The sequence below is a fragment of the Megalops cyprinoides genome, chromosome 12 (assembly GCF_013368585.1).
Source record: "Megalops cyprinoides isolate fMegCyp1 chromosome 12, fMegCyp1.pri, whole genome shotgun sequence".
NCBI lineage: Eukaryota > Metazoa > Chordata > Actinopteri > Elopiformes > Megalopidae > Megalops > Megalops cyprinoides.
This window is the reverse complement of record NC_050594.1, coordinates 37,122,358-37,147,646: the sequence shown is the minus strand read 5'-3', so window position 1 is coordinate 37,147,646 and position 25,289 is coordinate 37,122,358. Positions and strand designations below refer to the sequence as shown.

Genomic DNA, 25,289 nt, shown 5'->3' with positions numbered 1-25,289 from the left:
CGAACCGGCAACCTTTCGGTTACGAGTCCTGCTCCTTAACCACTATGCTACACTGCCGTCCTATACACATAGTAGCTCCAGCCTTTAGGGAGAGGTGGTCCTGGTTCACACAGAGCATCTGTAATGTATGCGCGCACACACATGCTACATAGCTGGTTTTAGTTTGAGTATATTTTGTAATGTGTTGTTACAGAAGCCTACCTATAGAGCCAGTTGAGCAATAAAATATTTAAAAAGATGAGTTCTCATGAAGAACCTTACACTTGTGTTGCTGTAAGAGTCTATTACAGTATCAGTGTAAACTATAGAGGTGACATTTGAAAGGTTCTTAAATTTTAAGTACATATGGCATGTATGTGTGTGGGTAAGATTTGTATTAATGGTATTTAAAGTGTGTGGTGACCACACTTGTTCCTGTTTATGGTCGATGATGCATCTCTGATTTGTCATTTTCTCCACAAAGTGTAAATTAAGAAATAATTGCAGTGTCACAAGCATTTGCATTTAACATTGTTTTTATTATTTTGTTTTGTTTATTGGTTTGTTGATTAATTATGAGCTAATTCATTCTCTATACCTGCATGAATAGCAATTATATGTCCAAAAGTAATGACAAAAATTGTATTCTAAATCCTTTGTTTCCAGCTTTTCATTCAGTGATACCTTTGACCATGTGATTTGTACCTCAGATATAGAAATATACAGTTGTGTATAGTAACAGTGTCCTCCAATGAGAGTACGTAATTGCAATATGACAGGGCCAATGATGGAACTCTGTGAAGTACCACATGTACTGCATACCTGTGTAGACTCTGTAGCCTTTGCAAAAAAATTCTCTATCCATTTAATGAGATTTAAGCTGTCTTAAGACAGATCCAGAACAACCTACTCATGACTAAAGTAGCTTAATTGCCGTAATCACAGATGTGGAAAGCAGCTGCTGGTACTGGAAAACAAGAACGGCATGGCAGTTTGTGTTTTAATGTTCTCAGTTGTCAAATGCCATCAAATGATTCCTCTGGATCCCCCATGTCACATTTGCTTAGCAGACATTATGTTTGACTAACTGACTTTATATTTACTTGGCAGATGCTTTTATCCAGAGTGAATTATATAGTTTACAATAAGTCCAGTACTGTTCTCCATGTATACAGCTGTTTTATTTTATTGAGGTACTTCAGGTGAAGCACCTATCCCAACAATACAACAGCAGTGGCCTGTTTTTAAATTATTGTCATTGTCTGCTGGAGGATTGAACTGCCTACCTTTGGGTTATGAGTCCTGTGTGATAATATGATGCCATCCCAGTGGTGACACCAAGCATGCAAGACTGGGGTTGCTATGGTGTAACTAAGTTATTTATAGTGGGTGCTAATGAATTTTGAAAAAAAAATTAAAAATGATAATAGCCCTACTAAACATAGAAAGACGCAATGGGCTTGCTTCTCTGTTATTGAAAAGCATATTGGTAAGATGGTTCAATAGGCTATACGCACTGTTACGGACAAGCTCAATCAAACATTCATTCAGTAGTAGCCATATCACACAAGAGTCACCTCGGAAAACTTATCCTTTGGATTTACCAATGGGCACTCTTCAGCTCATTTAATTGATGTGCACACTCTGCCATGCCTTCAGATAAAGTAATTATTACAATATTAGCACTCACAGGATAAATTTAGTTTTGTATGCTGGAAAAAAGGACACATTTGCTTAAGGCAAACATGCCAAAACACACCAGTCATCCCATTCCCCTCCAAAAAATGCTGACCTCACACACAAACTGGGCTACTGAATGGTGATGCTATCTCTGCTAGGCCTGCTCACAAATGGGACATTGATATGGTCATTTAGACCAGCCAACAAACAAGACTCTTGTACTCAACACTTATAGAGGAATGATCTCTCTGCTGCAATTATATAAATCAAATCGCACAACAAATTGCAGAGGTCAATGACATAGGGTCATCATAAGTTAGGTACAGGAAAAATATTATTTGATTCCTTAAACAAAGTTTTTATTGAACATAAGAACATAAGAACATATGATGACGAGAACAGGCCATTCGGCCCAACTAAGCTCGCCATTTCTTAATTTAAAGAGTATCCAAAACTGCATCAAGTCTTGACTTGAACACAGCAAGGGTCTCTGCCTCAACTACATGACCTGGCAACCTATTCCATGTATTGATAACTCTTTGTGTAAAATAATATTTCCTTACATCAGAATTGAATTGAATTTAGTTTTGAATTTAGTCTGAAATTTCTCTCTTCTACTTTTTACACTTATATCAAAATATTCCTGGGTATGCTATATAGGAGCTAAGCCTTTTCTAGGGTAGCCCCCTCCTGCTGCCCCTGTACCATACTGCCGCAACCACAGTCCTGCAGCCACTTCAGGGTAACTATGCAGCTGCATCTGTGTTAGAAAGTACAAGGTATATAAGATCTATAAATTAAAGTAACTATTTTATTCTATTTTATTTTATTTAACTATTTTTTTTTTATTTTATTTGGTTCTTGACAAATATTTTATGGCTTAACCTTCTCCACCAGCCCATAACTTGATGGATGGCATGCATAATGTTCCAAGAGAGGGAGACGTGGGCTGGCCGACTATCTCCTTGGCTAACTAAGACACATGATAGGCTCTCATAATTTTCCTCAGTCATATACTACATATGTTCCAGCTCCTTGGAATCAGTTTGCCAGATTTAACTTCCTCCATCATTTTGTCTGTAATGTTAGATATTTGATCGCTAGATAGGTAGGTCTCTGTGCATAACTTTCATTTCATTCACTTGGTCATTTAGCAAGCTATATCCAAGTCTGCATTTAAGTGGTGATAATAATCGGTGGTTAATGCATACAAGTCTGCATTTAAGTGGTTAATAATCGGTGAGGCTGAAACACCTGAACTCAATAATTAGGAGGGATGTCCAACTTTTGGCCATATAGTGTATGTGACCGTCAGGAAAGAAGATATAGATTTTGAAAGATAGTGATATAGCAGAACCTCATGGTTGATGAAAATGGGATGGGCAGGTCAACCTCAAGGTTCAAGTCAGTGTCAGGACTTTCAAAGCACGATTGTTATGAAGCACATTCCTTATGTCGTTACATTTTTAGTGTTCTGTCCTGTAAGCTGGTGTTCTGTATCTCAACACTGGGGATATCTGAGTATCACCAGACTAAACAATGCCGATGAAACTGCCAACTGCTTTGCTAATTTAAATTACTCAAACATGCATCTGACCAGGGCAGATGATTGAAGTTGTATGTGTGAATGGGGAGCATGCCATATAAACCTTTTGCTTTACGCATGCAAAGATAAATGAACCAATTAGGGCTGTGCGATATGATGATACATATCATGTGACGATTGAAAAACGTCTATTTTTTCATATCATGCTCTATCATTTATTTCGTTGTGTCGCAAATCACACACTTTACGGCAATATTTTTCGTCATTTGATTGACGCTTTGCGTTCTTCCACACGGCACGGATGCAGGCAGGAAATTTGCATTAAGGCAACACAAACAGACATGGAGGAGAGTGAATGTGACACAGAAATGTAATTGAAAAGTGTTTTCTGTTTACCTCTTTATATTTTATACATTAATATATATTTTGTTACATGCTTAACCCTTTTGCACGTAACTTATTTTTATGCTATTTGTTACCTTACATGGTTCATTATGCTTTCATTAGCGTTATTAAGCTTCTCATAGTTTTCAGTTAGCATTTGCTATTTTTTTTAACATTAAATTGCTGTTTCCCCAAAGCTAAAATTAGCTAGAATTTTTCAAATCTAGTGTTTTAATCGCACCAGTTTTCGCATATGCGCTAAATCGCTAATCACACCGGTGTGACCGTAAGCGCGAAAGGGTTAATTGAAAATTTGCACAAAGGTTCTAAATAAAAGGAGAAAAATAATCAAATATGAGTAAGTTCCTTTTATTTGTCGAGTATATAATTCAAAATGTAATAAGAAATAGGCCTTTCCATGTGGTCATGTTATATAAACTATTCTTTGAATTTACGGAAAATGTGCTATATCGTTATATGTATCGTTATCGGGATATGAAATGACCTATATCGGTATATGAGATTTTGGTCATATCGCACAGCCCTAGAACCAATTAATAGAAAGACTGACATTGTTACTGTGCAAAATTTTCTTTCCAAATATGGTTTGGAAATTTCTTTCCCCAAGATGGTCTTTTATTTTCACCTGTCTTTGCAGTACTGTTAGGCAAGGCAAGTTTATTTATATAGCACATTTCGTACACAAGGCCATTCAATGTGCTTCACACAAGGCATATAAAACATTGGATAAGAATATACAGAACAAGATAAATAAAAACAAATAAAAAGAGGTAATGCAGCGTATAGAATAAACAAGAATTTAACATATAAACAGACTTAAAATTGAAAGTAAGACAATATATAAAAGGGAGTAAAGATCAGGTGCATAGGCAGTGCAGAACAAAAACATTACATAAGAAATACAGAATAAAATAAAAAGCAAATAAAAAGTGATAATACACTGTATAAGGGAGAATAAACAAATAATTAAAATTTGATAAGTAAGACAATACATAACAAGAATAAGGTCATGGTGCATAAGCAATGCAGAACAAAAAAAGTTTTAATTCTAGATTTAAAAGTGGTCAGAGTTGGGGCGCTTCTGAGGCCTTCTGGAAGTTTGTTCCAGCTATGTGCTGCATAGTAACTAAACGCTGCCTCACTGTGTTTAGTTCTAACTTTGAGAATAGTTAACTGACCAGTCCCAGCTGACCTAAGGGATCTAGAGGGTTCATATGGTGAAAGCATGTCAGAGATGTATTTTGGTCCTAGACCATTGAGTGATTTGTAAACGACCAACAGTATTTTAAAGTCAATAACTGGAAGCCAGTGAGAGAGAGATCTGAGAATTGGTGTAATGTGTTCAATTTTCTTGGCTTTAGTTAGAGCTCTGGCAGCAATGTTTTGAATAAGTTGCAGCTGTTTGAGAGCTTTTTTTGGGAGACCTGAAAAAAGACCATTACAGTAATCTAACCTACTAGAGATAAAGGCATGGATGAGCTTTTCTAAGTCTTGTTTGGACATGAATCCTCTAATTCTCACTATATTTTTAAGATGATAATAGGCTGATTTTGTTATTCAGTTGATGTGGCTATTGGCTATTAAAATTTAAATCTGAGTCCATAATTACGCCTAGATTTCTGGCTTGGTTTTTAGTGTGCAGAGAGAGAGATTCAAGGTGGGCACTGACTTTCAGCCTTTCTTTATGGGCACCAAAGACAATTATCTCAGTTCTGTCTTTGTTTAGTTGAAGGAAATTCAGGCACATCCAGTCATTGATTTGTTTAATGCACTGAAGCAGCGAGTCTATGGGACCATAGTCACTCAGTGAAATATGTAAATTTGGGTATCGTCCGCATAATTATGGTAAGCAATTTTTTTTGCATAATTTTGCTTAATGGCAGCATTTAAAGGGTGAATAAAAGAGACCCGAGGATTGAACCTTGGGGGACTCCACACGTCATGTTGATTCGCTCTGATGCATAGTTGCCGATGGAGACAAAGTAGTCCCTGTCCTGCAGATAGGACTTAAACCAATTAAGGGCTGAGCCGGAAATTCCAACCCAGTTCTCCAGTCTGTCTAACAGTATTGTATGGTCGATAGTGTCAAAAGCTGCACTAAGATCCAGCAACACTAGAATTAAAATTTTTCCGGAATCTGTGTTTAAGTGGATGTCATTTAGAAATCTGATAAGAGCAGTCTCAGTGCTGTGATGGGGCCAAAATCCTGATTGTCAAAGGAGCCATTTGAGGTTAAAAAGTTGTAAAGTTGCTGGTGGACAGCTTTTTCAATGATTTTACTTATGAAGGGTAGGTTTGATATAGGTCTGTAGTTGCTAATTACAGATGTATCTAGGCTGCTTTTTTAATAGAGGCTTAATAACTGCAGTTTTCAAAGACTTTGGAAAATTGCCTGATAGGAGAGAACAATTAACTATTTGTAGTAAATCTGTCGCCAGGCAATTAAATACATTTTTAAAGAAGCTTGTAGGCAGAGGATCAAGGCAGCAGGTGGACGGCTTAAGATGTGATACAATTTCCACAAGAATTTTGAAATCAATGGCTTAGAACTCTGCCATGTTTACCAAAGTACTTTTTTCTGGGTGTGGTGGTGGTACAATTGTTTTGTTTGACATGGAAGTATGGATGGCTTGTCTAATGCCTTGAATTTTATCACTAAAAAGGTTGGCAAACTCATTGCATTTATTAGTGGAAAGGAGTTCAGGAGCTATTGATAGCGGAAGATTTGTTAGCCTGTCAACAGTAGCAAATAGAATGTGTGTATTATTTATTTATTATTATTTAATATTCCTGTTAATGATATTAGAAAGATATGACTGTCTAGCACTTCTCAATTTTGAATTGTAATTATGAAGTCTGTCTTTATAGATGTCATAGTGAATCTGGAGTTTTGTTTTTCGCCATTTGTGCTCAGCTTTTCGACACTCCCTTTTTTGGGTTTAAACTATGCAGATATAGCGTTTCTCCATGGTGCTTTTTGCTTACCAGAGATTGATTTGACCCTAACAGGAGCAATGACATCAATAATATTAACAGTTTTAGAATTGAAATTATCTAGAAGATCATTAACAGAGGTTGAAGTAAGGGTTGGTGAAAAAGAGATCAAAGAACAATGCATTAGTATTCTCATTGATAAACTGTTTTTTAACAGTTTTTTATCTATAATATGGATGTGAGGGGTAATGGACACATCAAAAAATACACAGATCAGATAAGGCATGGACAATTACATCAACATTTGAAATATTGAGACCCTTGGTGATAATCAAGTCCAATGTATGTCCCCCACTGTGTGTTGGCCCTTTCACATGCTGGGACAGTCCAAAAGTGTCCAGCATGGCAAGAAGATCTTTAGTACTCTTGTCGTTGGAGTTGTCGATATGAATATTGAAGTCACCACTCACCAGATATCACTATACGGTCAAAGTCTGTAGAAATAATGCACATTAATTCAGCAAATTCTTCAATAAATTTAGCAGAGTATTTTGGCGGCCTGTAAATAATTAGCAGTAGAACTCGAGGGGAACATTTCAGTATAGCAGAAAGGCATTCAAAGGATAAGAAATTTCCAAATGATGTCTGCGTGCACTGAAATACATCCTTAAATAAAACGGATACTCCGCCTCCTTTCTTACCAGCTCTAACAACATCCATAAAACTGAAGTTGGTGGGGCTGCCTCAATGAGAATTTTTGCACTGCCATTTTTTTCTAACCAGGTTTCAGTTAAAAATATAAAATCAAGTTTATAAGTGATAATAAAATTATTGATTAAAAATGACTTGTTTGCTAGAGATGTAAAATTAAACAAGGCTACATTTACATTTACATTTATTTATTTAGCAGATGCTTTTATCCAAAGCGACTTACAAAAGTGCATACAGCAAGTATAGCGACAGTACGGGGACAGGATGTGTACAGTTCCACAATTAGACAGTAGTTCTCAGCTGAGAGAAAAGTCTGTTTGAGGACACAGTACTATTAGATTTGTACAATTACAGCCTATAGGGCAACTAATACGATACACTTTCAAACGGCGGACTTCAACAACTTCAAACGGCGCAATGAGCGTCAGGGTAAAGGCGGCAACAAGAGACAATTTAAAAGCACAATTTAAAAAGCACAGCAATTTACGACAGGGGGGGGCAGCAATTGTGTGCTGGGTCAGTTCAGGTAGAGTCTGAAGAGGTGCGTCTTCAGGCCCCGTCTGAAGGACTGGGGTGAAGAAGCTGTCCGTAGCGAGACCGGGAGTTCGTTCCACCACTGGGGAGCGATGTAGGTGAAACGCCGATGTTTGGCAGAACAAGCACCTCCTGCCTTGACCATGCAGGGAGCAAGGCGTCCAGTTGCTGCTGAGTGCAGGGGTCGGGCTGGTGTGTAGGGCTGGATGAGTTCTTGGAAGTAGGCAGGGGATAGGCAGGAGGCTAGTTTTAGATTATTAGTGATAGGCCCTGAGGCAGGTTGTTTCCAGTTGTCAGTCTGTTTCACCCTTATCAAGTTTGATAAGTTGGCAGCTTGAGGGGAGTACATCTTGCTTTTTTTTACTACTAGTTAAAACAGGAATGGGGAAGGTTACAGACTCTGACAAATTGAAATGCAGCAACAAAACCACCATTAACAGCTCAGGAAGATCGCTACAGTACCTCGACTCTTTTTGTAAGATGTTGAAACTGTAAGTAAAGTTTTAGCACTTTAGTTCATTGTTGTGGGAGAGATGGAAGCATAGGTAAAGAAAGCATAGGTAAAGATAGGTAAACTTGTCATTTTTTTTGAATGACAACTTGTGTCTATTGTTTCATGTGTCATAGTCATGATCTTTTGACAGATTAAGTAGTACTTTAACACATCCTGAAGTTTGCCATATCAGAGTTTCTCAGTTTAGAAGCAAGTCAGGTTTAACTGTCAGGAGTCATTGTCGGGACGATTTTAACAGTTGTTTATTTCGTCCCTCTACAATAACAACTATACTTATTATATTATTAATATTTCACAGTGCTGCGCCCTGTCTGCTGCTGGCTGACATATAAATCATTGGGAATTTTGTTGTCATGTTGATCTCCCTTTTCAAATGACAGCATTACAGTGTGTTATCACATTATTCCCTTTTGTATTTGCTAGTTAGCTTGTTGTTTTCATAGAAAACCTAAATCTTATGACCAATTCACTTATCTCAGGAATGTCAGAGCATGTATTGTAGGATATATGACAATTTGATATTGCAGAACACCATATGACATGACATTATTCACACGCATGTGTGTACGTGTTTGTGCAGATGTGCCATATGAGCATGTTAGCATATTCAAATTAATTTTTTTCACCAGTTTAGTAAAATTGAATATTCTTTAATTGATGGATTCCACTCAAACCTCAGAGAGACATATCATGTTTAAACTAAACTTTGAACATTTAATTGATACACTAATTATGCAGGGTTGTCAAATTGGGTTAATTGGTTCAAATGTAAAGTTTGATATATGCCAAATAGAAAGTTGTCTTTCTATAATTATGGACTTTGCCTGTCTAGTAACAACAATGTTGTTACACACAGTGGCCACTCAGGTGCACAAGGAGAGAAAACAGACTCAAGTCAGAATATGTATATCAGGGAATATAAGGAGACACACCGTCATTTCAAGCAACACTACCTCAATATGGGCAAACTCCACCCCCAATGAGCCTCTCCCACATTATATACTCCCATATAGTAAGCTACCTGGACTGCCGGAATCTTAGCACTACTCTTCTAATACTGGAGGTTTGAAATTCTCACATGTGTTGAAGAATTGATCAGCTGCTGCCAAACCTGTGATAATTGTCATATTTGGGTATCCACTTCAGAAGCAACACTGAAGTGTGCTGCAGCACCAGCTCCAGATAAACGCAGTGAGATGCTAAGGATTCCTCATAGCAACATGCCAAGGATTAGTCACATCTGTGTTTACTAGTTACAGTTTCAGTGAGTGGTAGGCTGTTCAAGTTATTTATTGACTTTTTTCTATGTGCAAAAACCTCTGCAGTGGTTCATTTGCTTTGCACAAATTAATTCCAGCACAATTTGATTTTTGTGGTAAAATCAAATTAACAAATTCTTTTCTCTTTTTGGGCATTGGGGAGTTCATTTGCATACAAGCTCTGATTGTAAACTAGGAATGAAAACCAACTTGAAAAGAAGAAAAGTCACATTTTTTTACCAACAGTACTCCCTACTACTAACTACTACTACTACTAACAGTATTCTAGTACTCAGTACTCTAAGAGTAAGAGTAGTTTGAAAATTAAAAAAAATTTATTGGGTTATTAATGGAAACAAATCAACAATGAAAATCACAATGACTGGCAAGGGACTGGAAAATGTTCTTTTTGTACACAGTTCTCAGTTTACAGTAGAAAGTTCCTGAAGGTTGAGTTTCAGATTTATATACTTGTTCCAAACTTTAAGTAGCCACATGTGCTGGCTAACTAACCAGTCACGTTTGTTGCTGCATCATCTGCAGTATAGTGGGCACTCATTGATACATCGTCTAGATCAAACTGACAGGATTAAACATTTGGTTCAAAAATTAATAATCCACTTCACCTGCTAGTGACATTGCTTGGTGTCCTGCCAGCAAACTATATGCTGTGACACATCACCATTTTTATCTCACAAAATGATTTGCTTACTGTTGTCCACTCAGCCAGTGAAGGCAGTGATTGGCTTGTGAACTCATGTGACTTAAATTGTGAGTAATGGTGCATTTCCACCAAGCAGTACAGTACAGTTCGGTACAGTGCGGTACGCAATTATTTGTGTTTCCATCATCAAAAGTTGCGAACCGTACCAAAATAAGCGTACCATACCGTACTGGTTTTTGGTACCCTTCTGTTGGGGTACCAAGCACGGTGGTATGGTTTGTAAAGGATGGAACTACACCCACTGCCGTCCGTTGATTGGTTGACAGAGAGTCGTCACTTCCATGCGACAACGTGAATACAAACTAGAAGGGCTGTCAACGTTAACGCGTTAACGCTCGTTCGCAACTTCCTTCCATAATTCCAGCGCGGATATTTACCTGGTTGGATTACTGAAAGGCGTGGCAAACGCAAATTTCGTTTTAACCCTTTTGCGCATACGGTCACACCGGTGTGATTATCCGTTTAGCGCATATGCTAAAACTGGTGCGATTAGAACACTAGATTGGAGAAATTCTAGCTAATTTTGGCTTTGAGGAAACGGCAATTTAACTCTAAAACTATAGCAAATGGTAACTGAAATCTATAAGAAACTTAAGGCAATTGAAAACATAACAAACTATATAAGTTAACACGCACTACATACCATAACAAATAAGTTACATGCGAAAAGTTTAAAATGAAATTTGCCGTTCAGCACATCTGCATTTGCCACACCTTTCAGTAATTCAGCCAGGTAAATATCCGCGCTGGAATTACGGAAAGAAGTCGCGGTCAAACTTGATAATATGATTAATTTACGTTAAAACATTAACGCGTTAAAGTTTCTAGATTAATCACGAACGAGCGCTAACGCGTTAACCTTGACAGCCCTAATACACACACAAAAGTTCATCAACCGTCTCTGCTGTGTTACGTTCTTCGCGCGCTTTTATGATGTCACGCTACTTACCTAGCTGACACAGCAATCGCCATCCAGCATACGACCCGCCTATTAAGTAGGGTACGGTTGGCAGTGGAGACACAAGCCGTACCAGGGTTTACCGTACCAAACCGTTACGTAACGAACCGAACTGTACTGTACTGCTTAGTGGAAACACACCATAAAAGTAAGCTTGTGCTCCCGAACAACTCAGCCGCTGAGGGCAGTTGCCCCAAGCCTAGGCTTAGATTTGTGGTGCAGACAGTGGATATTCTGGGCAGTATCATTCGATGACTATGAGTGTGAATATCCATCAGCTATGGTTTGCAACAATTAGCATCTCCTAGTGACACTTGCATCTGTAAGCTGCAAATTAGATATCAATAACAGATACGCTAATCATCCAGTCTTCATTGGATCTCTTGCAGTCCACTACAGGACTTGTCCCAGTACAGCACCCATTTTACATTTTGAAGTAGGGGTAAACAGTGGAGGGGGAATGAACCTGTGAAACAAGTCAGATGCATTTACCAATGCTCTTTAAACACTTGCATGTGTGAGGAGTTATCAGGAACTTTTTTACAGTACTGTAAACCAGGCACAAGCACTACTTTTTACTAATTTTAAATGAAGAGGGTGGTTTCTGTCCCAATTTTCTCTGCTCAGACTTCGTGGATGGAACAGAATAGTGTTTGTCATGACTTATAGGCTTTTAAGCTACATGATGTGTAGACTCAACATTTTATCATTGAGCTCTCAAGGATCAGACATTTTTGAATTTTCAGTACCAGTATTTTACCATTCTCAAGGTCAATCTGACCTTCATCAAAAATCCATTTTTAGTCAGTGCTCTGTGTTGTGATTTCATTCTGCAGTTGTGTAAAGACTCAGTGCTGTATTCCTTTCATATTGCATAACCCAGCTTCTGAACTTTTATTTGCCCCACCACACACACATACACACAATTGTATGTTCCAGAAGACGAGTCATGCTCCTGCTCATACATCTGCTACAGTAGAAAGAGGATCAGTGGAAGCTGCTCTGATCAGATAAGACAGGGTTTCATGACATTGCAATCTTAGGGGATGTCACATTGGTCTGTGTACAGTATAACATAGTTATGGTCAATGTTTTACTTTTTGTAGATGTGTAACATTTGATTAAGACTCAGTTGACAAAAACGTTATAACTTCTGTTTTTTATATAAATTTATTATATAAATTATTTAAATTATATATATATAATATATATATATATATATATATATATATATAATTGTTTAAATTATAAATCATTATCAATTGTGATCTGATGTGGTTTGTGTAACAATTGACAGTCCAGTTCAGAAATTCTGAAGTTCAGAGATGTGGGTTCAACTTATTCATTTTAATTTTTTTCCTCATGGTAAATTCCATTTTCTTAAAGGGCCTTATTTTGTGAAGCATAATTTTGGAAAATTTGGCTTGTGTCTTGAAATTTTTAAATGTTCTGTATGAGAAATTGAATTGTTTTCTGATGGAAAACATTAGCTCTTCATTGTCCTACATATTTATCAAAACATTCCTACTATAATTTTCATCTTTTGGGTATTGAGTATAGTCATTTGAAGTAAAAGGAATATTATGAAACGAAATTAACTGAGGTTCAGGTTTCTGGTGAGGTGAAGGGTAAGAGTTTGGAGATAATGTTAATAATGTTGTGTACTTGGAAGAGAATGGATATTTTTAGAATGGAAAGAGGTCAGCATCTGTTTGTAGCTGCTGTAATGAAACAGCAATGAACTGTTGCCGATTTTTGACTGTCTGGCTGAAGGAAAGATAACACTGTCCTTTCTAACACAACCTACTTTGGGGTTAATCTTGTCATGAAACCAACCAGTGAAAACCCAGGATGAATGTTGCCACTGATTGAAATCCTTTCTTTGGAGCAGCTTGTGATGACGGGTTCTTTATTAAGAAGCTGTCGTCCAGTTGTGATTGAGAATTGCTCTTTCGACATGACAGGTTATTCTTGAAATTTTTAACTGGAAAGACTGCATTGACAGTGACGTTTCAAGCACACCTCCCTAGTTAACCACAAAAGGGGACAAAAGCCAAAAACAACTCACACATGGGCACCTTCTGGCTGTTTGATCTTTACACTTAATCCAGTAATGCATTTCTGGAGAGGGAATGATTCAGTGCAAATTGAAATCCATCGATCTTGCTTAGGTGTGGCCCAACGTATTTAACATTATATGAATTTGAAGTTTACCTCTTGCTTTAATTCACGGAAGAACTAAACAATGATCCACTTTTCAACTGCAGATTGAGGTGCTCTGTTGAAGCACCTAAAAACTTACACATTTGAAATTTCCAACCGCTGAAAGCACTTTCTTATGGTTAATGTAATGAATCCAAATGAATCACTTAATGAAAACACGAGTGTGGCTTTTGAAACCTAAGATTATTCATTTGTTACAGTTTACAGTGAATGGTCTGTGTGTGATATGTTTGTGTTCCCAGTGAATAATCCTATACCATCTAACTTGAAGTCTGAAGCGAAGAAGGCTGCCAAAATCCTGCGAGAGTTCACCGAAATCTCAAACAGAACTGGACCTGACAAGCTCATTCCAGGTGTGTGCACTCATCATCATTAAATATCAAAGGGTGACTCAAAGCAAAGGGTATCCACCCTCAGTGAGTCCAAGGCATGTGCAGTAGTCTGCTACTTACAAGAGAGGTGTGAACGGGTTAATCCTGCCATGCCTAGCCTGCCACCACCTGTCACCAACTCCATGTACTAATGAGATTGTCAGTCCAAGTCATCGGGATTGCACCCATTCCTGGCATCATGTCTGTCACAGAATTGAGAAAGCACATATCTGTCCCCTGATGTCATATTTGCATTTCTCTGAGAAATGAGTCCTGTGCCAAGCATACTTTCTTGTTGATTATTTAAATTCCAACACAGGCTTGGGAGTGCCTGACATGCATGTTTTGTTTTGATACAACAGTCATGCAGACCTGCAAAAATACTGCAATTGCTGTCATATATGGAGGTTTACAGGCTGGCTCAAAGCATGGCATTAATGGCAGCTTCAGTGCTGGTCCCATGGGATTTGTTCTCATTTTTAACTTTGAGGATTTCCATGGTATTATTTCATTGTGTTGGATATCTTTTCATCAGAGCAGAATGATCACATTCAGGGCTGAAGGAATTTAAAAGCACTAGCTGTTTAGGTGAGTCATTTGCAAAATAACAGGAGCAGGAAAGTCATACAAATCATTCATATGTTGATACAGATGCTGCTATTTTAAGTGTGTGACTCAAGCTCGCCTTTCAAAGAGCTGATTCATGAATTGTATTTATTCATCATTTGGTGAAACGTGAGACATTGGGGCAGGTTTGATGACTTAATAACTGCAAGTTGTTAGTTATTTCCATTGTGTGAAATTAATTGGCTATAATTGCAGATAACGCAAATGCACATTTATTATGAAGTATTGTGTGTTCCTCTTAACTGTTGGAGGGTGTGGGAGGTGGGATGAGAGCGTGCCTATTGAAATCAAAATGAACGCAACATTAGTTTTATGATAAGATGCTTTTTAAATTTTAAATAAATTAGTTGAGTCTTAGTGTCTCTTTCAGATATTTGCTTGCATAGTACAACTATGTTGATAAAAAAATAGAAAATTGTGATTGTCTTCCTCTCAGTAGCTATGACTTGAATGATGTCAGTAAATTGGAGCCAAATGTTAGTGTCTGTGATCATCTACATCACACACTCCTTTATTTGCAGAACTTTTCTTTATTTAAAAGTTCACAAATTTACATTAATATTGGGGATGCCACTGGGGGGTTTAGCTTTAGGGTTTGAGAGGAAAAAGAAGACCATCAGTAGTGTGGCTCATCAGGCTAAAAAGAGAACCATCTTTATGGTTGCAAAAGGAAAGCAGGGGAGTATAGTGTCCTTTCTAGCAGACAGGAGCATACAGTGAATGGCTCTCCCTTTGGATTCTAATCATGGCATCATCCATTTCTTGTGAAGCACATGTCATCGCCAAGGCCCAGGGGTTGGCCATCATATCAGTCATCAAGGCAGGCTTCATGATCACAGCGCGAGGTGGCAGCGGCGTTGTGGTGGCACGGCTGCCTGATGGACGTGAGTCGAGACTTTCTCACTTTTACTATCTTTGAATAGTATTTTACATTCGGATTTACTGTTTGTGTATGTACATGGGATGAGCAAAGACACATTTGACGGCTAATACATATATACATGTATACTAAATGCATGTCTGTGAGCTGTGTTTGTGTATGTACCATCCAATGTAACTTCCAATTTTTGTTAGAGAGAAAAGATACATCTAGTTTGTCTGATTATTGAAATTGGAAAAAAATAAATAAATAAAATGAAACGACCATTTATAGCTATTCTGATAATTGGCATCAGACCTAGATTTGCAGTGCTAACCTTCAATAATCTAAAACGTCAGCTGGCTAACTCATTTAATGATGGTGGACAAGACCATCTGGTTTTCTTTACAAGGCCATCCTAATAATGTGGTTGTTGTTGATTTAGTTTTTGTGTTAAAATTATAAGTGGATAATCACCATGGTGCCATCTTTCTTTTCTGATGCTGCAGCGGTAGTTAGGAATTAGATGCTATAAAGACTTTTCTCTTCGTCTGTCAAGCAGACAAGCCACATGAAAGAAGTTGGGTGATCTCTACGGTTAATGGTAAAAATGGAATGGGTACAAATCTGAATGATTATGGCTATAGGTATTGTTCTAGAACTGAGAAGTTACCCATCTTTCCCCACCATTACAGAAGTGTGGATTGTGTACCTGTTGTGAAATCATCTTATTCAAATCACTTATCATAGCTGGGTATCAATAAGGAACTCGTTGGTTAATGTCTACTTTTTCTTTAATGTAATATTTTTGCTCTAGTGCTTACTTCCTTATGCTGAGATTTTCAGCCATTTCATATTATAGACATAGATAGTAACCTTATAGTTGCGGATATTAAAGTCAGAGTCTAGTTAGTTTACTTAACTGTTTGGTTGTGTATTCAGCAGACACTGCCACAATTTGTATTTGTAAAAATAACTGACCTCTGTGAAGAACCTAACTGTAATTGTGGGGGGAAATTTAATAACTGACTAATCAATCAAACCATGGGAAATTCCATTCAGTTCCTAGATTAACATGACACTGAATTCTCAGACAGTAAGGAATCTTGAGAGTTCTTCTCAGGACAGAACTGAGATTTAACTTATTGTCATTTAAAGTATGTTGGTTTTTAGTTATTTTTATAATTGTCTGAGTTGTGAGAGGTGGTGGCTGTATGAATCTAGACTGTAAATTAAACACGGAGGACCCTAAATCATAGAAATGCCTGAGATGGTGAGTGAAAGTACATAAGGCATAAGGTGTAGAGTTCATATCAAAGCTAGGATATGATCATATTCATGTTGAATATATCATATTCCATTTAAACCAGGATGCAAAATACTTTATTCTAGTTTGAACCAGCTGAAATACTCATCATCAGATCATCAGGATGGAACCTTTCTTACCTCAGTTACACCAATGTCAGAAAGTACAGGTTTTTAAATATCTCTGTGCAGTTAATTTGAATGCAAAGCATGTGGCATACAGTATGAGAGATGGCCTCCCAGTCGTAAAGGTTGGAAGCCAGCATATTCTGCCTGTCAAAAATGTCTCACTTTATCTTTAACTCACTTGCTTACACTCGTGCTGTAACATGATTATCTGAATTTGGATCTTAAAGTGTATTCCATATTCAATGGAAAACAGTTTTTGAAAAAGAGTGTGTAGTTGGGTATTACAAATACACACTCAAGTCAATGGCCTTTACAGTCTGATTTTATAAATGATTTGTGCAAAGAACTTTCTTAGAACTGCCATAGGTGACCTTTAACCTATTTTGGCGTTATGCAGAATTTCATGTTGCTATTTACACAAGTTGAGAGGTTTTTTCACAGTTTACCCGTTTCATGTCAGAGAAAGTGGACCAGTGTTTCGCATTAAGAGTGTGTTCATTTGAGATGTGGTTCAGGCTGAAAACCTGGATGTGGGACAGCACAAGGACTCCATAAAAACAACTTGTATTGAGTCAGCTAAGACAATCATGGCCACTAAGAAGAAGAATCAAAAAGAATGGATGGCATCTAGCACGTGGCAAATAAAAAACAAGTGGAAAGCACTGAAAGCCAAGATTCTATATGCTAAATCACCCAGGATCAGAACCCATCTACACAACGCATACAACTCCAAGGAAAAAACAATAAAGAAAAGTGCCAGGCAAGACAATTAATTAAAGTACTTTAATTAAGGAAGCTGAATAAGCCGTTGGGGAAATCTGGAGTGCTCTTTACAAAACCACAAAAAACCTCAGTGCAAAAAAGAACAAGAAACCTTCTGTCCCCATCAGAAGTAAATCTGGCAGGAAAATGACATCACACGAAGAAGAGGCTGAACGCTGGGTGCAGCCTGTACAGGGAGTTCTAAGTCTTCCTGAGCCAGATGAACCAGCCAACCATGTTGGACATTAACATCCATATACCATCACTTAAAAAGGCTAAAGATTTAATCCAAGCAATGAAGAACAGAAAAGCAGCTGGCATTGGCATTGGTACACAAAGAAATTCTTGAAGTAGATCTTGGAACATCTAGGACAGTTCTAACATCCCTGTTTAACAACATCTGGAACAGTGGAACCAACCCTGAAGACTGAAAGGGTCTAATTATCAACATCCCTAAAAAGGCAATATCCAGGAATGTGATAACTGGCATGAAATCACACTGCTGTCTATACCAAGCAAAGTCTTTTTTAGAGTTCTATTAGGTTGAATAGATTCAGCTATTGACAAGAAACTCCATCAAAGAACAAACTGGATTCTGCAAAGTACTGAACAGTCATGGAACAGCTAAAGATTTTTATCCTTTTCCTGGTGGCCCAGTGCAGTAACTGCTAACTTGTTGAAAATGTAAGGCCAAAGTAAATAAAAACATTGAACTATTGGCTTAGTTTGCAGTATAATTATGGGATTTAAAAAAACACACACACAGGAATAAATTAGGACAAACTTCAATTATTGTATTCAATTATTATCCAATTGTATTTTGACAAGGTTTAGTGATGGGAGATTTTCCTTAATAGCAAAATTTACAGTCATTTGCAGCAATGACTGTTCATACCAGAATTACACAAGCCATAGTCCTTCAGTACATTAATAACACAAATTTTGTTTACTTTGATCAGGATGGTCTGCTCCCTCTGCTATTGGTATCGCTGGTCTTGGTGGAGGGTTTGAGATCGGTGTTGAGGTAAGTTGGCCTACTTATAGTCATTGGCTGATATGAACCTCAACATTGTGTATGATGCCAGGGAGCCCATGGGCCACTGTGCATGTAGATGAAAAACGTAAGAAAAGGCTGAATGTATTCACAGTGTACTGTATTTATGCTGCAGTAGTTCAGGCCACAAAACCCAATTTTTAAGTCTTTTTAAAGCAGTTTATTTTGTGATTGTGCTTTATTAGTAAAGTGTGTTCTTACATGTCACACAAAGCATGTTCCACAGTTAAGAAAAATCATACAGATAAAGGACTAAAAACAAATCAATAGCACTAAAGAATATAAACTTAAGGAAAAATGATAAAACAAAAAGAAGTTTTAAATAAGTGAGCCTTTAAGAGCAATTTAAATTAAGACAAAGTCAGCAGCTCTAATAGAATCTGGCAGGTTACTCCATAGAATTGTGTCTAGGGTGAAAAATGCTTCATCTCTTCTTATGGCTGGAATGGTGACATCTTTTGTTGAAGATCTAAGAGAATGTGCTGGAGTGTAAGCTTTTAAGTGACCAAGAATATACTGCGTGGCACTAAGTCCTTGCCTTAAAACTGATCAATGAAATCTTAAAATCAATCTTGAAAGTACTGGATTCCAGTGTGTGTCGGGGGCGGGGTGATCTTTTATGAGGTCATTTGTGGAAGCCGGGGGACCATTAGTATGCTTTGGGTCAGGGCTTGCTCTTTCATGACTCATCATTGATGACTCATTATTTTCGCTTTAAAGTGTCTGTAATGAGACTGCTGAATAAACTAATTATGTCCAAGTCATGATCCATTTTAGTCTTTGCTCACATAAAGTGAAAACCACTACATTAATGAAACCTCCTTTGTTACCACCTTTTATCTAATGCCATTTATATATCCTGTTTAAAAGCCATAAATCAAAATGAGTCACAATCGGTTTGTGAATCTGTTCCAAGTCTTGTGTTGCACACCACTTGTTAGGTAGATAGCAGCTACCAAAGCCATTGATTAAACTATTGTTTTTCCCTGCTGAATTCTGTGGTGCTGAAAGATCGGCTTCCAGTAGAAAGCTGTTTACATCAGTGTGGCACTCAGGGGTTTGCTTTTCACACCACAGATTGGTGAAATGTGTTCATTGTCTAAATTGCCATGAACGCAAACAATAAATGAAAGCCTATCTGTTGTCCTCACAAACACAGCACTTTCAAAGGGCAGATTAATGTCACTGTTGGGACAATGACATGCACATTTGTTCATGTGAAAGATGTGATTTCACAGGATAGATAATGGGAACACACTGTGCACAGTCTGCTTTGACTCCCTTATGCAGAGCATTCAGCACTCAATGATATGCTGCAGCTCTGCTGTCGGCACAAGGATTGGGGCTATATGTTATATTATTTCTGGATTGTCAGTAAAGTTTTAATGTAGACTTAATTTCAGCATATCCAATAAACTTTTACATTCATATATCTCGCATATCGCATATCTCATTTTGATTATGACTTTGACCTTGATAAAAGTCCTTGTTAATTTCCCTCTGTGTCTTGTTTATTTATATCATCCGTCAAGCACTGATGTATTTTCTTCTGAATAGGTGTCAGATCTGGTTATCATCTTGAATCACAGGAGGGCCATTGATGCTTTTACCAAAGGAGGCAACTTGACCCTGGGAGGGAACTGCACTGTAGCTGTGGGACCGCTGGGCAGGTAAGGCTTAGCAGCAGCTTTTTATCTCATACAGTTATTCGGTACTGTAACAGAAGTGAGTTTATCCATTTTACATGCATACAATGTCAGTCAGCCTTTTATACTGTTATGGTATGTTATGTAATGCATATGGCATATAATATAGAATACAACTAGGAAAATGCAGGTTTGGCCAATTACCTTCTCAGTTTCCATAAACGGTTATAAACTAGGTTATGGCACTCCCTGGTGGGTAGATGTTGAGTTCCTGTGAAATCCACCTCCATAGCAAACTCTGCAGGAGCAGCTCCACTATGTATCTTTTGAGCAGGTGACAATCCTGTCTTCCAAGCCTTTGCATCAAGAATGCTTGTTTTTTATGGTTGGGCTAACATATAGTAGTTTCACATTTTTTAATTCTTGGACCTGATGACATGGAGAATTAAAGGTTGTTTTTATTTATAGATAATCCAACTTGTTTGGATTCATGGAAAGGCATTTCTTTATGACAAGTGCTAATGATTTTGTTCATGTTAGTGCAGGAATACTGGAACACTGCCCAGAACACAGTTTAACCACTTATAGTGACAGCATGGCTTTTAAATATCACATTCCACATTTTTTCAAAACAAGGTGCCAATGTATTTATTTGTGCAGCTGGGGATTTTGTTTATATTAGTTAGTCTGAAGAACATAATCTTAACAGATTCTTAACTACTTTCAAGCTGAACATGCCCAGACATAATTGTACCTGGAACTGGTTCTTGAAGGAAACTGAAAAAGGCACTTGTTGTATGTTATTATCATTCTTCATAAATCAAGTTAAAAGGACAAACATTAACTTTCTCAGATTCATGTCTCGGATTTCTCATTGCCAGCAAATGGTTCACAAGCTGATTTTACAGTTCAGGCAACTGGTGCCATTTTACTATATATACAGTATTTCCCAGTTCAAAGCTTTGGAAAAGTACTATGCCCTTTTAATTTAATGCCACCTTTTCACTTAACATGGCTGTGTGTTCATTTGCATTTTTGTTCAGTTAGACGATGTTAGAGGATTTTTAGCTCTTTAATGGAAATGGAGAAGTACTGTATGTGCGATAATACAAAATGAGGAATCCTCATATCTGAGTCACACTGGAAGTGCAAATGATGTAAATGTTACAAATGCCTGGAAGAAATAATGGCACATCAGCATGAGCGTGTTAAGAAAAAGGAAGAAATTTGTCATATTTGGATAAAATGGAGGAAGGGCCTAGGATTTCAATTTAAAAATTTTTCAGATGTTGTGGTATTTTGTTGCATAGTGTTTTTGGAGCATGTATGATGTGTTTGCTGCTGGAAGTATTAGTGTTTTTATACATTGGATGTGATGGTGTTTCTTCCTGCTGCAGGAATATTGAAGCAGATGTGGCATTTCGCAGCACTGCCGCTGTCTTCACCTACTGCAAGTCACGTGGCCTGTTTGCTGGCGTGTCGCTGGAGGGATCCTATCTGATCGAGCGCAAAGAGACCAACAGAAAGTGAGGAATGCTCTCTCTTCCATTACTGGTAACACTGCCATGTCAAAATGATGAGCAACAAGAACTGGCAAAATGCTGTGCAAGCTGATTGTTTCTTATTCAAATAATTGGTTGATTAGGAACATCAGCTTCATGTCCATGTAGACCTACACAGCTGTTGTAAAGTATCTAATGTAATCAGGATTGGTGTCTGGCAGGTTTTATTCCCAAGACATCCGTGCATTCTCCATTCTGAATGGGGAGGTGGAGCCACCCCCTGCCGCTCAGGATCTGTACACCATTCTGGAAGACTACACGGAGAAGTATACCAGTGAATGGCAGCGCAAAAACCTGAGGCAATCCACCAAGGTGAGCCACTCCTACTGTCACAACACTACAGAGAAGCAATATTTTCAGAAAGAGACAATGGCCACACCCCTCACCCACTCCAATTCACACCTGGCACCAACAATTATGCCCCCACGAGCCCCCACCTGTAACAGTTTTCATCCTGCCCATACAACACTAACCCCCTTCCCCCCAGGCTACACTTAGAATCTGTGAAAAGGGCGTTTGCAGATTCTTTCAGCAACAAAAGATCAGGAAAGCACCAGGCCCAGATGGAGTTTCACCCTCCTGTGTGAAAGTCTGTGCTGACCTACTGGCTCCTGTCTTCACAAGGATCTTGGAGCTATGTGAAATTCCCTCCTGCTTCAAACACTCCACAATTATACCAGTACCCAAAAAACCCTGTATCACACGACTTAATGACTACAGGCCTATTGCACTCACCTCTGAAGTCCTGAAGTCCTTTGAGAGGTTGGTACTGGCCCACTTAACAGAGATCACAGACCCCCTGCTGGACCGCCTACAATTTGCTTACTGGACCAACAGGTCCATAGATGAAGCAGTCAACATGGGTTTACACCACATTCTCCAACACCTTGACTGACCAGGGACCTATGCAAGGATCCTGTTTGTGGGCTTCAGCTCGGTGTTCAACACCGTCAAACCAGAACTACTCCACTCTAAACTTTCCCAACTCACTGTGTCTGCCCCCACCTGTAAGTGGATTACCAACTTCCTCACAGACAGGAAGCAGCAAGTGAGGCTGGAGAAACTCAGATCCACTACCCGGACAGTCAGCACTGAAGCTCCACAGGGTTGCATTCTGTCCACACTTCTTCCCCTTCTTCACACAACTGACTGCACCTCCAGGGACCCCACAGTCAAACTGTTGAAGTTTGCAGGCGACACAACAGTCATCTGTCTCATCCAAGATTGTGATGAGTCTGCATACAGACGGGAGGTTGAACAGCTGGCCCTCTGGTGCAGCCACAACAATTCAGAGCTGAACATGCTCAAGACAGTGGAGATGATGGTGGACCTCAGGATCAATTGCACACCCCTGACCTCCCTCACCATACTAGGCAGTGCTGTCTCAGCTGTAGAGACCTTCAGGTTTCTGGGAACTATAACGTCCAAAGACCTGAAGTGGGAGCCCAACACCATCTCCATTGGAAAAAAAAAGCTCCAGCAGAGGATGTACTTCCTGCACCAGCTGAAGAAGTTCAACCTGCCACAGGAATTGCTGGTCCAGTTCTACACAGCAATCATTCAGTCTGTCCTCATCACCTCTATAACAGTCTGGTTTGGCTCCACCAAACAAGACGTCAACAGACTACAGCACACCATCACAACTGGAGAAGAAGTTAACCTGTCCACACTCCGAGATCTTTTCCATACCAGAGCCAGGAAACGAGCAAGTAAAATCATTGCTGACCCCTCGCATACTGGCCACCACATATTTGAACTCCTTCCCTCTGGCAGGCTCTTCAGATCACTAGCTACCAAAACAAGCTAACACCGGAGTATCTTCTTCCCACATGCCATCACATTCTTGAACTGTTAAACGAACGACGTTGCAACCACATCTCTGTACTGCGTGCTCACAGTGCAATAGTTGTACAGCTATAGTTGTACACATCCATAGCCTGCATTCAGGTACACTTTAACTTATTGTGCAGTAGCCGTTCACTTATTGTACGGTATCTAGTCATGTTTATTTTTATATACCCCATTCATTCCATCCTTCCTCCATTCCATGTGTGTGTCCTGCACTACTGTTTGTTGTACCACTACTGTTGGATGGCATGTTGTCACCTTGACATTGTATGAAAGCACCATGAGAGACATTGGAACCGGAGTCAAATTCCTTGTATGTGTAAAAGCATACTTTGCCAATAAAGTCTGATTCTGATATACAGTGCCAGTACAGAGTATGTGTTTTCATTTGCATATGCATTCCATAGTGTAAGGTGTGTGTGTATATGAGTGTTCATATTACATTATTGGCGTTTACATTATTGGCGTTTAGCAGACGCTCTTATCCAGAGTGACTTACATCGGTTACAGTTTTTTTTACACTGTTATCCATTTATACAGCTGGATATTTACTGAGGCAAATGTGGGTTAAGTATCTTTCCCAAGGGTACAACAGCAGTGCCTCAGTGGGGAATCGAATTGGCAACCCTAATTTTTGGTCACAAGTCCTGCTCCTTAACCACTATGCTACATTGCCGCCCCTCATTTGCCAGTACAGCGTGATGTATTAGGTCATATATGTAGAGCAAATTCTGACTACGCTTAACATTCATGATGTATGTGTGTTGTCCTGTGGAAGTCCTCTTATGTGTGTACTAGACTTACTGTTGTGTCCTCCAGAACTCTGAGCCTCCGTCGAGACCCCGTGCCCCCGCCAAGCCGCCCACACCCAGCCTGAGGGCAGAAGGTAGGCATGGGGGATCCACTTTCTCCCCTTGGCAGCCTGTTCTCCTGATTTATAATAATGAATAATGAATGTGGCCATTATATCTCTACAGGCACGTTTCAAGGTTGTCCAACTCTCATTGCTCGGGTCTCATGTTTTCTGATGCCCATTTTGTGGCAGTTTCTTTAGTTTCATAGAAGGCAGATGTCATAGTGAATACATATTTTATAGATGTTTTTCTACTTTGAAAAGAACACATATAGAACGGAGAATGTATATTCTGAATATGTGCCACCACAATGCCCATTCTTTTCGAAACCGTAATTGGAATCTATTACTGACATCTGTGTTCTAGAAAGTCAGTCACTGTAAACATGTGGCTGCTGTCTGTGTTTCTGTTTGACAAAGAAAACTTCTCTGTTTGCATTCCAGATGTAAGACCATCTGTCTACCCCAGTATCTCTTCCTTAAAATCAGAGAGTGCAGGTGAGTACAGTGACATGACAGCAACATGAATTTCGGTCCTTGACATTTATCATCTTATAGTTGAAAACCAATTAAATGTTCCTTATTATCTCCAACCCAGACAGCCTCTAGTAAAAATGCCAATTTACTTACTTTAATTTTTTTTATTAAAATATATTATGTTTAAACTTCATGCTGTCTGAAATGTAGGAGGATCAGGAAGGATGTGGCATAACTTACATTCAGCAAAGTCTGTATTGTCTGTTGACAAAATTATGTGAAGATTTCTGATATAATGGGGATGTAACTTAACTCCTGATTCTATAGTG

The 25,289-nt window shown here is 38.6% G+C and overlaps 1 protein-coding gene across 2 annotated transcripts in view; it reads left to right on the top strand.

The window, feature by feature from the left end:
- Nucleotides 1–25,289, top strand: part of sh3yl1 (SH3 and SYLF domain containing 1) — a 38,895-nt gene that overhangs the window by 1,345 nt on the left and 12,261 nt on the right. For both annotated transcript variants that reach the window (XM_036542841.1, XM_036542840.1), the window contains exons 2-9: nt 13,710–13,820; nt 15,236–15,349; nt 18,480–18,544; nt 20,132–20,244; nt 21,618–21,746; nt 21,944–22,094; nt 24,450–24,516; nt 24,928–24,981. In XM_036542841.1, the coding sequence (XP_036398734.1) occupies nt 13,710–13,820; nt 15,236–15,349; nt 18,480–18,544; nt 20,132–20,244; nt 21,618–21,746; nt 21,944–22,094; nt 24,450–24,516; nt 24,928–24,981 (804 nt within the window). The remainder of the gene's footprint in view (nt 1–13,709; nt 13,821–15,235; nt 15,350–18,479; nt 18,545–20,131; nt 20,245–21,617; nt 21,747–21,943; nt 22,095–24,449; nt 24,517–24,927; nt 24,982–25,289) is intronic.